The sequence below is a fragment of the Chlamydotis macqueenii genome, chromosome 12, assembly GCF_036417535.1.
Source record: "Chlamydotis macqueenii isolate bChlMac1 chromosome 12, bChlMac1.mat, whole genome shotgun sequence".
In the NCBI taxonomy this organism is placed as follows: domain Eukaryota; kingdom Metazoa; phylum Chordata; class Aves; order Otidiformes; family Otididae; genus Chlamydotis; species Chlamydotis macqueenii.
In genome coordinates this window covers 22290051-22302984 of record NC_141567.1, presented here as the reverse complement: position 1 = coordinate 22302984, position 12934 = coordinate 22290051, and the positions used below count along the sequence as shown (strand labels likewise).

At 42.0% G+C, this 12934-nt stretch overlaps 2 protein-coding genes across 2 annotated transcripts in view; both read left to right on the top strand.

Annotated features, from left to right (window-relative positions):
* The window catches only part of MYZAP (myocardial zonula adherens protein), a 46009-nt gene extending 42974 nt beyond the window's left edge, over positions 1-3035 (top strand). The window contains exon 13 of the mRNA XM_086756977.1: positions 367-3035. Within this exon, the coding sequence (XP_086613103.1) occupies positions 367-472 (106 nt within the window). The 3' untranslated portion in view covers positions 473-3035. The remainder of the gene's footprint in view (positions 1-366) is intronic.
* Positions 3036-8196: 5161 nt separating this feature from the next.
* On the top strand, positions 8197-12311 carry POLR2M (RNA polymerase II subunit M). The gene is made up of 4 exons (XM_086756978.1): positions 8197-8353; positions 8840-9535; positions 10186-10408; positions 11277-12311. The coding sequence occupies exons 1-4, from the start codon at positions 8265-8267 to the stop codon at positions 11412-11414; spliced, it is 1146 nt and encodes a 381-aa protein (XP_086613104.1). The 5' UTR covers positions 8197-8264; the 3' UTR covers positions 11415-12311.
* The last annotated feature ends 623 nt before the right edge of the window (positions 12312-12934 follow it).

Here is a 12934-nt window from a genome sequence, read left to right as displayed (position 1 = left end):
AATTTACCTCTATGCAGTTTAGATTTTATAGCATCACTTTTCACAATTAATTGTGTTCTTAAATGTGATATTGCTGTCTTTGTTGTCGTAGGATCCTTAGTCCTAGTAGCTGTGTTGCTGGACCTTCCAATATGAGCTCCAGCAGATGCCTGCATGTAAACTTGTCAGTGTCTGCTGTGGTTTTTATCAAATATCCTTTGCAGCATTATAGAAAAGAAATACGGAACACATCAAATACGCTGAATAGTTTAATGTTAGCCCATCGATACCAGTAACAAGGCACAAGTTCATTGCCGTGGCATTTCCAGCCCAGCTCTCTGATACTCTGACATTAACGCCGTAAGCTTTTTCTTGTCTCCTTAACAGTATGAGTACCGAGAACAGAAGATCTCCTGAAAGCGCGAGGCCGGTGAGGACATACACCCCCTTCAAGAGAGTGTTGGAATTTAGCACAAAGAACAGTACATCTTGAGCGTTCAAATCAGCACGCTTTCTAAATACGAGCAGATACCTTGCGCCTTTGCAGCTTGATTAGATAAATTTTTATCAAGTCATAGAGAAGAACAGCAGCATGGAGTCTTGCTAAATTTATACCGAAAGCAGCTTTTTAGTAACTTCGTATCTGAAGTTATTACTGACGTTAACTGCCAGGGGGATGTGGAAGACGTGGGATGAGGAAAACAGCAGTCAGGATCGCTTCTTTAGAAGCTGTCTAGTGCAATGTCTCATTTCAAATGCCTGTAAGGAAGGAGTTGTATAGCTGTACAGTATTTTTCTTCAATTGTGTTGTAATTCTGTTTGTATGACGACGCTCTAATATATTTTATTTTCAGAACTACTAGAAGCAGTGTCTGAAACGGTGCTGGCAGAGGGCATTAGTCTGAAAGCTCCCCCTTTGTCCCCGTACAAAGTGAGGGCTGTTCACGCCTGTCAGAGACCTGGTATAGCTGAGGGCTCTGCTCACCTAGCAGTCTGCTCATAACCAGCACACTCTTGCTGGAAGGGAGAGATGCAGCGGGGCTGTTCCAAACACTTCCCTCAGCGCGTGCAGATGGATGGCGTGTTTGTTGTTCCAAACAGTAAGCGATAGAGCAGATTACAAAGGATTTTGCTTTGTTGGACTGAGGCACTGGTTTGCACTTCGTCAGTCATGGGATAGAGTGACTACTGGTGACACATTCAATAGTAATTGTGTGGGAGAATCCCTGGCACTTTTAAAAAAATTTACTTTTCCATTAGAGGAAGGATCTTTCATTAAACAGAATCTTGCCTACAGCAAACTGCAGCGATCCCTGCAATTCCTACAGCAACAGCAATCCTGAATCAGGAGTTTGATTTTGAGTACTCTTTTTTCCAAAGCACTTAAAATCTTATCCCTGACTTGAAAGTACCAGCAGGAATGACTGCACCCAGTATTTAAGTATTTATGTAGGGTATTTTCTTACAGCTTGTTTTGATCTCCCAGTCTTAGTGAACTAAAATGAAATATGAATATTTTCTTGTAGTGCTATTAACATGAATGAAGGGCATTTTTTTTATTACAGTAACTACTATAGAAAACTAAAAACTTAGGTTTTGTATGATGAATATTGTTCTTGCATTGAATGCCAATCCCAGGAGGTACTCACCTTGCCACAGGGTGAGTCACAAGGTGACTGCTTTTATCTCCAGTCTCATGCAAGTTATTAAATTCAGTACTGTCTGTTCAAATTAAGTAGATGTAGTAGAGTTGTATTTAAAAGAATAATATTGACCTCATAATCCAAATCTTATTCCTGCATTATTTAATGGGTTTCTGAATTTGTTAGAGAACTTTATTTACTCTGTAGCTGTGCTGTTTAACTACTACACACAGAAGCCTGTACTGGAGGATGGATTGAAAGATGTTTTGACGTGGTACAGGTATCTTGCAGGAATGTGAACTGCTTGACATAATCAAAGCACATACCAAATAAAATGGGAAGCTCAGACTTCTCCAGCTTTTGTGCTCAGATCATCCTCTGTTTGCACAGAAGCTATTTTTTTTTTGCTTGTGACCTGTTCAGCTCCTGGGAACTTAAAATGGTCATTCTTTCCAAAAAATCAAACTCAATATTATGGATTGTATTATGCACAAAATTGAAGAAATAATTGCAATCAAAACCATTAACAAAAAGGTAAATTACCTACTGTGTGAAGGAAGCCTATAATCTTCACTGGTATAGAAGTCACAAACATTAACAGCTGCTCAATGTTTCTTTTAAAAAGAATAATTAAAAAATTATTAAGTTAGTTTTGATAGCTTTAAAAGGAAACTGTTTACTTTGCATGTGATGCAGCAGTGAGAAAGATCTTAGATAGCAAAAGGGGAAAGAAAACCCTCCAGCTGTCACTTTAGTAAGCAGGCATAACAGCACACATTTGCTTAAAGAGCTCCCAGAGAACGGGTGCAAACCTCTGGAGTGGGAAGGGGCTTGAAGAGAAGGTCCCTGAGAACAGTCTGCTCTCTATAAAAACAGTCCTCAAACCAAGCACCCTCCCGTTATGCAAAGCAGAGGAATTGGCTTGTACCTGAATACCAAAGACACAGAAACAGCTGGCTGACACACGGAGCAGCTGTGCTCTTCACTGTGCAGAGGGCATTTTTGAATGAAGGAAGTTTGGATGGTTCAGTGAGCTTGCGAGACTATGTTTGCTGAACAGAGTTCTCAAATAACAATTTGAGCAATAACTAAATGAATTAAGGTTATGAACAACTTAATATCATGAAGAGAAACTCTAAGAGCTCATTTAAACTGGAGGTGTATGCTGATGAACCCAAAAGATGACGGGTAATGACCCACCTCAAATTTCAGGGATAAGCTTTGTACTTGTGTACTCGTATCTCCCTCCAGTGGCTGGTAACAGCAAATACTTGGACAGTATCTGTTTAAAAAGCAAGACCCTAAACACTAATCCCAACTAATGTCCAGTAGGGATGCAGCTTTGGATCATTACATAATGCCTCTTGGCATTTTTTTTGTCCCCAGATAGTATCTGTGTTTCAGGAATGTAATTCTGAATCATGGTTTGTGAAAGTTACCATGAAACTTAAGATGAAGGCAACATTTATAGGTAAAAGGAAATGCATGTTGTTGTAACTGGCAAGTTTAAATAAGTAAAAATACTTTATCCCTCTGTCTGGTTTTGGCTGGAGTTCAGTAAACAGAACCTGATGACTGTGAAGTGCTCAGTGAATGGTAGGAGAGGGCAGGATGAAGCATCAAAATGCTGTTCTGACACAGACTGCAAAAGGAAGTTCATTCTACTTTTAATATATTGCTGAGGATCTCCTCGGAAAATACTGCAACCTGGTTTAACTCTGAGACTTGCAAAATGATGATCATGTGCTCAAGACTTTACCAAGACAGCAGCGAGGCACTGAATTTTTCCTGTAAAAGTTTTCTGTGTAAATTCTGTCTTAACTATTTGATGAAATAGGGTATTTTTTCTAAGCCAAATAGGGACTGAAGCCTATGCTATATTTTAAGAGCCTTTTGATGTGCAGTGAGCTGGATGGCCGTCATTTGATTGGACTACTGGTAACTGTAAAGAACAGGAGAGGAGCAGTATTTATATAATTGTGTTACATGAAAACGTAGAGCTTTCCAGTCAAAGCAGCAGCAGTGTAAATTAGCATAGATAATAACAAATCTGATTGAAAAGGCTGTAGCACTTCAGTATAAATTCTGTCAATTTGAGACTGGGTTAATTAGTACTGTAATATTAGAGATTAGTAAAATTTCTGTAAGCATCAATAAAAGCCATATAGATAGGTCCCAGAAAGTGCATTAAATACAAGTCAATTGTATGACTACTCTGCTACCATGATAAGTATTATTTTGTGATTTATTCCAGATACCCTGGAAAGTATTTTGGGATACACTTTTCATATATGCTGTATAAATAATGCAGTTATGTTGTATGCTTTTAATACATCCTGTATGTAGGACTTGAAAAGGATAAATTGCAATAAATATTGTATTTAAACTTTGTATTCTGTTGTGTTGACATTCATTTAGAAATAAACTTCCCTTAAAACCTTGCAAACTCTCCCTCTACACAGTCTTGTTTGTTCAAAACATGTACGAGTGCAGAAGCGGTTCCTCTGGAGCCCTGATGGTCTTGTCAGTGTTTCCTTTGGCAGACGGGCTCTTGAGAACAGGAAGACACTCCCTTGCTAAAGACTCAAGACTCTTCTCAAAGCCAAGTAACAGAAGTAGATGAACTCTTTTATGAAATAAAGAACTATTGACCTGCACAGGATAAACAAGAGCTCGGCTGACAACTTCAGCTCCCCCACGTAACATCCGAATACATCTGGGGTGGTGCTCTCCAGGCTTCAGCATGATGAGACTGGGATGACCATGGCCCATGTTTTTTTACAGTTTATATCCACTCAGTAATAGAGATTTATCTTTAAGACTGTCACCATGAAACAATCTACTTGTCAGCTAAAGAAGAAGAGGTCATGCAAACATGACAATCACAGTGTTACTGGTTTGTAATGCTCAGTGGAAGAATGTGAAGGTTTTTGCTTGAGTGATGCTTCCCTGTGTAGATAACATTCAGTACAGATTGCCAAAAGGACCTCATAAAATCTTGCTGGGATCAGCAGTGCTCAGTGCTGAACCTACAACACATCTGGAGCTGTGCTTTTTGGAGGCTTTTAATCCTTGTTCTGACTTCTGAAAGCTTTCCGACATGGACAGATGAGCCAATAGGTAAGAAGTAAGTTCTCTCCACGTCATTAAGTCTGTAACTCTGTACAGGAAATCCCCGCTCCACAGAATGGAGATGTACATGTGAGAGTTGCATTCCATTTACATTTTATTTCATTCCGATTCAGCACCTGGGGCTATTTGCATGCCTAAAAGAAGAAATATGCTTAAGTGATGAGTTAAGACCCTTCCAGCCCTACCTCAAGCACTGGAACATGGAAGAAACACAGGAAAACCAGGTGATGGGAGCCATCAGCAACTTCAGGTATGTGAAAACTTTCAAAAGAAAAAGGGACCTGGTGGATTAAAGAGGAAATAGGTAGAAGTCAACACCTGTGAGGTTACAATATTTTGTAAAGGTGCGTGTGGTGTGTAGGCATACTGCAATAATCTGAAGGTTGCTTCCCATATGTAAAACAGGATGTTGATAGGTATAAGCATATATAGGATTGCTTTGAAGCTGTTTGGGGTTTTTTTTTTAAGCCAAATAAGGTTAAGGGAAGAGTTACTTTCTTAAAATAAAATGCATTATTACAAAGGTGCATCATGCTGATTAAAAAGGGTTTTAAAAATGAAATTAAACTGATTCATTTTAATTCCAAATGTTCATACCATTTTAATGTTATTTTGGGGGTGGCTTATTTCGTACACCTGGCTTGATTCCTCTCCTCCTGCCCCTCAATATTTTCACCTAGGAGCAGAGGAAATGTAAAAGTAGTTTTTTTCCCCGCTCAAAACTCACTTTCTGAAGTCTCCTTTGCCCCTTTTCCACGTGAAAAGAAGTAACATTTATGTATTCGTAAAGTTGAAGAAAGGAGATGAGGACAATGGAAATTACATCTTTAACAGAAAAGAAGCAAGAATGTTAGTTTTAATTTTAATATCAATTTTGGGGAGACTCAGATATTTCTGACAGGAAATCCTTCCACCTGAAAATATTCAGCCAGTTGGACTTCATGGCCGTCTCCCTCAAAATACAACAGCTAGACTAGAACACAACAGCTTAGTCGTAACCGGTATCGATAAAACAGAAATACTAAAAATTCAGACACAAATGTCTGGTGCAATGGTCCTTGTAACTGGTGCAATCTATTAAAAAAAATCTATGCTGGAACAAGTTACTTAGTTATTTGAATACCTTTCTTTTTAGCTATACTATATATGAAGATGAATACTCCTAGGTCACACCTTGCTTTGTGTTGTTTTTTAGTGTAGTTTACTCTTTTTTGTTAGTATACCTGATTTTCTTCTTCATTGTTGTTCTAATAATTTAATTTTCATGTAGAATACTACTAAATTGCATAGTAATTCCAGCTATGCTATTGCAGAATGAATTATATTTAACTCCAGATATCTAGTGACAGAAAACAGACTGACTGAAAACTGTATCTAATAATAGCTCTTGAGATAATGTCCTAAGTGAGAAACACAGGAAAGCCCATTTATACTTAGCTCACATGAATGCTGATCAAAATTTAGGTTTAGATTAGATTTAGATTTAGGATTAGATTTAAGGAAGACATTTTTTACACTGAGGGTGCTGGAGCACTGGCCCAGGTTGCCCAGAGAGGCGGTGGATGCCCCACCCCTGGAAACGTTCCAGGCCAGGTTGGCCGGGGCTCTGAGCAACCTGATCCGGTTGGAGATGTCCCTGCTCCTGGCAGGGGGGTTGGACTGGGTGGGCTTTGAAGCTCCCTGCTAACCCTAACTATTTTGTGATTCTATGAAAATATTCAAGAAAGTGATACAAAATAAAGCCTCCAGTCAAAAAGGCCAAGCATGTTCTAAGGAAAACAATAAAAATATTACTATGGACTGCAAATAATGGCAGTGTATCAGTCTCCCGAGAGAAGCAGGAGCAAAGTCCTAAGACTCAACTTGCAGCAGGTATTGCTGGATGGTGATTGCTCATGGTGGGAGTGTGGCTAGTGAGGGTTTTCCTGCACACCTGCGTTTCGCCCAGGACAAGCAATGCCTCAGTATATCATTTTCCTCAGTCCCACACGTGCTCCGTACTTCTGTGCCTTGACTGAGAAAGCTTAAATCTATTTTTCCTTCTTCACATTTGTATCTAAATTGATACCATCTAGATTGCATTGTATCTAGGTGCTGCCCATCTCTCCAGAAACAAGAATATATTTGTTCTGGCACCTTACAAATGTCAGGTATTTGTTCATCATTCTGGAACTGTGTGTTACCTGTAAACAGACACTTGCCACTCTTGAACTGTAAAAATGAGCAATATTCCTTTCCCAGTGATCTTGGACAAATGCAGACTTGGTGAATGGTATTCCAAGAGAGGCTACAGAATGATCAGTTGTGATTCCCAGCTGTCATGGTATTAGGACTTTATTCTCTTCACTTTTTGCTCTTGTTTTTCTGCGTTTGTGCAGTTTAGCACATAAGCTAACACCCTCTGTAAATACTGGCATGACTCTTCTGTGCACGCAGTAACAGTGGTTGAAGTGAGAGGAGCCCTCCTCAAGTGAGCGCAGAGCAGTGCTCTGATGAGAGGGTCCCTTCTGGACTCTCACCTCCATGCAGACAGAAGCAGTGCTCTGTTTCCATGCCCAGCTTTCCCACTTTCTCCAATCTGCATAGGAGAAAGAGGCTAAAAAGCAAGAGAAGTGTTCCTTCTCGCAAGATGGAGAAATGTTAGCGAGATGGCGTAACTTACACGTGTATTACAGAGGCAGCAATTCGGAGAACTTGCATCCTCTAACAGCGGGTGATCTCCCAGTGAGAAAATCTCACAGCGATTTCCTCTCAACTCTTGGGGAAGTCTCCCTGAGGGATTTTCCACAGGAGATGATCCAGGTTGTGCGTAGCAGACAGTGAAACGGTCTTTTCAGCTGGTCACTTGGCTCTTCTCACCCTGAGCGTGGTATTTTTTTCCACGGGTAGCCGCCTACTTGATTAATCTCATTTCCCCGGCCCTCGGCCTTTCCGTTCACCTTCCAGCTGAGCAAACAAAGGGGCGGGCAGCCATTTTAAAACGCTTCCTCCCCGAGTCCCTCTGGGGTAGGCCCTCCGTTCATCCTGTTCATAAAACAACTGTTTTAACAATCTCTGAGAAATGTGCCGCTTTTACTATTACTTGGCTCAAGCAACCTCCGCTGGGATCAGCTTAAAAAGGCTGACATCTGCCACCGGGGGACCAGGCCGCTTACCGCCAGATGGGGCGGGCATACGAAAGCTCACAGCGCTTCTGCCGGTCAGGGAAGTTTGGAATAAGCAGGCAAACGTATTTCAGTCTGGTTTTCTGGTTCGGGTCTCGGTATCATGCATACACACGTTACAAAATAAATGCTGTGTAAACCACTCGGGGTGGTTTCTCTCAGAGGAGAGGGTGCGGCACCGCCGGCCTCAGGCAGGTGCCGTGGACGGCTTCGCCTTCCGACCAACTCGGGCCCTGCCGCCGCGCCGTCGCTTCCGGTAAGATGGCGGCCTCCGGGGAGCTGCGGAAGCGGCGCCAGCGGCGCCGGGCCCGGGCGGCTGGCCCGGTGACAGGCGGCGCGGGGCGGCATGGCAGCGGCGGGCGGCGGCCTGCGGGGCCGGAGCCTCCCCGAGCTGCGGGAGATGCTGAGGCGGCAGGAGCGGCTGCTGGCGGACCGGTGAGGAGGGGCGGAGCGCGGAGGCCGGGTCTCTGGAGGTGCCGGGCTCCCCGCGGGGCTGCCGCCGGGCCCGGTCCCCTCTCTGTAGCTTCCCTGAGGCTGCGGAACCGCGCAGCGCCTTCCTCCCCGGGCTATCGAGGTCACAGCCGGGGGTGCTGTTCAGATCCTACACGTCTGCGTGGTTTTACAGCCCGTGGGCTTTCGCAGCGGTGTGGTTATTTCAGGGAACGTGGATGGGAAAATCTCTGTGCTCTGCTTCCATGAAAATACAATATTTGCACACTGCGCTTTCCAGACGGTGTACGTCTGAGGCAGCCAGCGCTTTGCATCTTAATGCTTTTCAGAAGTCTAGCATGTAAATAAGAAACTGAATGGTAGAACGAGAAGCCTGCCCTGGTAACTATTCTGATCAAACAGTTCTGCCTATCAGATTGAAACAGGATTGTTTATACCCTGTACAATAATGTTTGTTTGTTTTTGTCTTAGGAAATTCATTGCTAGGCTCCCAGATAAGGGTAAGAAGATCTCTGATTTTGCTGAAAAGCTGACGCTTGCCATTTTACAAGAGGAAGAATTGGCAAGGACGGCGGAGCTGTTATCTGCCGTCAGGTTGGAGTTTCAGGTGAAGCAGGAGGAGATTAATACAAGCAAACAGCACGTTATCCTAAACGAGGACACACTGAACTGTGAAGCTTCCCCAGTCTGTAATGAAAACTCTAATAATAAAGAAATTTCTGAAGTATCTCCCCAAAGGCAGGAGGTAGAATGTATTGAGCAAGATGCCACAAATACAGCTCTGGAAAATCAAAGGACTCGGAGGAAAAACAATGAAGTAGAGAGTGTTACAAAAGATCAGAATCCCTTTTGTGACATCATCCCCAAGTCAGCCACAAGCAGTCATCTGAAAAATGATCAGCAGGTATCTCGGAGCAATACTGAGGACGGCGCAGGAAGCATGGCTGCTTTGGACAACAGTAAAGACGCCCTGGTCGATGCCTTTCAAAGAGTTACAATTGTAGATGGGGATAACAGAGAAAAAGTATCGGAAAAAGAGCAGAATGTGGCTAAACACAAGGGCAGTATCTTTGGAAGGATGCACCCCAAGACACCACATTACATTGAAGTTCTAGAGTCTAGAGCCAAGAACCCAGTCATTAAAAAAAGCAAATTTAAACCAAATGTGTAAGTATTATGGAATAGAAAAAGCTTTTGTGAAATAATTGACTTGTATACAATTGGAAATGGTACTGAGCAGCCATGGTGGGTTTCTTTTCTTGTGGTGATTAAAGAGATTTGAAGTCATATGTCATGCGAGATTAATACATTGGCTCTTTAGCACTAAGTGCCACGGAATCTCAGTATTAAGCAGTGAAACAGTTATCAGGAACCTTCACAGAGTTTTTAGCTTAAGCTACAAAACTGTTAAACAATTGGCAAAACTTTCTTGTGGATCAATTCTAGAACTTGCAGAACTTTAACAGCAGGTAGCCCTTTGCTTTTACTGCCCCTCTAGAGAAGTTACAGTTCACGTTGTGGGTACAGGTGGCAGTAGCAGTTTATACTTCGTGTGACTCCCAAAACATTGCTGTTTCATGCTTGGCAACCGGCATACCTTCTTTGTCCTCTGCCAGGGGTAACCTGTGATATTGTCTCTCTGCAGAGAAATGTTTTTAGTTTTTCTGAGCGCTGCTTCTTTTTGATTTGTTTATGGTGTCATAACACTTCAGATTTCTTTTCAACTTTGACGTTGAAAATAACAAATTTTGGAACTGAAGTTGTTCAACCTTGTGCTGCAAATTTGAGTTACAACTTTTATGTTTTAACTCTTCCAGATTATCAGGAGAGCAAAGTGGATCATCACACGCTTCCTCGTCCAGTCAGTCACCTGGGGGACGTGGCTCTCCGATTACTTCTGAAGAAAGACGACTTAGAGATAAGAAACATTTGAATGACATCACAGCAGCCCGGCTGCCGCCGCTCCACCATTCCCCTGCCAAGCTGTTGTCCTTAGAGGAATCCATAGCCATTCAGATACAGCAAAAAGAAGCTTATGAGGTACAAATTTAAGATTCGGTCTGAAAAGTAATTATGTGATGGAGATCACACCTAAAAGCAGAAAGCGTAAAGGGATCTTTTCATGCTGATGAATTTGATGATGAAATTGATATAGGCAGACTTTGAGGAGAGGCACTTTTTCTTGTATTTGATTCTTTTAATGATAGAATTAAATAATGTATTAATCCTTTCTGGAACTGTCACTCCTGCATTAAACAAAATCTGGTGTTATTCTTTGTGTGCTGATACACTAACCTCATTGCACTCCCCGCACCTCTGGCTGGAAATCTAATTGTATACCTTGCCTATTAGTCTTTATTTAAAGAGTTTTTGGCCCCTGTATAAATGAAGGCCTAGCAGTATTTGTTATTCTTAAAATCTGCAAGTATCTGTGTTTGCCTTGGTTTATGCTGTGCCTGAAGAATCTGAGTTCTGAGGTTCCTCAAATTCTGTTGTGATGGGTTTTGATTTTTGACTTGCCAGCTAACATTTAAATCAGATCCTATTGCAGAAGCGTTTGTTGCTGCTTATTGTCTTAAAAGCACTTGCTGAGGCTGCTGGATGACAAGCGTTGCTGTTGCTACATGTGTACGGTGCACAGCTGCTCCCGTACGTGGGCTGGTTTTGTTCTGTTAAAGCTGACATTAGTGTATCACAGGTGGGGGCTGCCACATGGGGAATGTCAACTCTTATAAAAAGGTCTTCAAAGATTAATAGCACAGTTATGTCTAAGTGTGAAAAGAAACCTGAAATTTCTTTGCTGGTTACTGAAACTTTAAATTAAGCCCACTAATTACTAATGTTGTTGTATTCATGACAAATGAGCACTGTTTCTAACTTGTGTCCTCTTTATTTTTCTTTTATACAGGAAATGCAAGCCAAGCTTGCAGCACAGAAGCTTGCAGAGAGGTTGAATATAAAAATGCTCAGGTTTGAACCAGAGGGACAGGCGTCAATGCAGTACAGAGAAGTGAGAGATGAAGATTATTTTTCAGCGGAGGACTGAATTCAAGAAGGGATGTCTGAGGATGAGCCACATAACTGATCTTTATGCAGTACTTAAAACCCAAACTGGATCTTGAGAATGCTTGATCAAGTCAGTTTTTTTCTTAAAATTTTAACATTACAGCTATGGGAAGGGTTCAGTGTAAACTCATAAATAGAAGTGTTATTAAGTGGTAACCCCAGTGGTATTTGGGACTGTTTGAGCACTGGGGGCAGCTAATCCTTGTGAATGCCCCACGGTTTTCAGCTACAGCAAAGCAAGCTCTTTAATACACTTTTGCAGGCTATGATGAGCCATCTACAAGAGAAGGTTCCTTCTGCACAGAAATGTGATTGCAAAGGGCATCACATGGCCATAAATTAAGCTAAGGTGCCTGTGAACTGCTTGCGTATATGAAAGCTCTTGTCTTGTATAAATGTGAGATACTTCTTTTATCTGTTTAAGATTATCTTGCTTTTACATGCCCAGAGAGCTACAACAAATAAGTGATAGTTGGGCTGTAAGTTAGCTTCTTATCACATGGGAACTTGTTTCTGTGCCTGCACCTTACAATAACACTTTCTGCCCTTATGTTCTAATTAGTTTAAGAATTTCAAGTTATTTTGTAACTCAAATTCTGTTTGGACTTTAAGGGACTCTGGTGTTTTGTTTTTGGTGATTATTGCAAAGCACATCAAGAGATCAAGCTAATCTGAAGACTTTCATATTTTTATTGAAGTTCTTGGTGTTTTTCCATATTTTTGTACACTGCTTTCATATTTTGGAATACTATTTTTTCATAGTCTGATACTGTAAATTAAGAGATCCACCCTCTGGTGTTCTTGGAGAAAATGTTCTGTGTGTTTTGCAGTTTCAGCTGTTCCTTGAAGATAAAATAATGTCTTCCTTACAGTAACATTTTGTGCCTTTTAATATGAATTTTGAAAGATGAGGAACACGCCTGAGAAGTATTTCACAATGATATTCCACTGCTGACTAGGATATTCCAGCCGTAGCGTGAGTTCAGTTCTACAAAACAAACCTAAGAGATTTCTTGTACAGCCTGGCAACACGCTGCAGCAGGAGCGTGTGCAAGGCTCTCCCTGGATGTGTACATGTTCCTGCGGGAATGGAGTCTCTGGAAGCCAAAGGTGCTCCAGATGTTTTCTGGAGCATTCGGAATCATTCAAAAAGCTGCACGATGTCATCTAGAAATGGGGGACGAAAGTCTCCGCCACTTCTGAGTGCATGCAGCGCTTTACTGCAGGGAGTAACTCTCCCGAACGCTCCGCCAGCTTTCCCAGGCAGTCCCTGTGGCACAGCCCTTACCCTGGCAATGCAGCGTGACAGGTGGAACTGCTGCGAAGCTGATACGGGGTATTTTTGTTGATTGTCTGTGATGCCTCTTTCCTCTCCTCTTGCAGTTTCTTGTTCTCATTGATCATTGGCTTCTCATCAGCTGTCTGCTCTTGCCTCTCTCCCCGTTCCCTCCTGCCACTAAAGCAAATTTGTATTCTGCATCACCCACTCCCTTTCATATG

What these genes read in the sequence shown, in the direction of transcription:
- POLR2M (XM_086756978.1), top strand. Translation starts at nt 8,265, where the DNA reads ATGGCAGCGGCGGGCGGCGGCCTGCGGGGCCGGAGCCTCCCCGAGCTG. An exon ending in GAGCGGCTGCTGGCGGACCG is followed by an intron (nt 8,354 to 8,839) that starts GTGAGGAGGGGC and finishes TTTTTGTCTTAG; the next exon opens with GAAATTCATTGCTAGGCTCC. An exon ending in AGCAAAAAGAAGCTTATGAG is followed by an intron (nt 10,409 to 11,276) that starts GTACAAATTTAA and finishes TCTTTTATACAG; the next exon opens with GAAATGCAAGCCAAGCTTGC.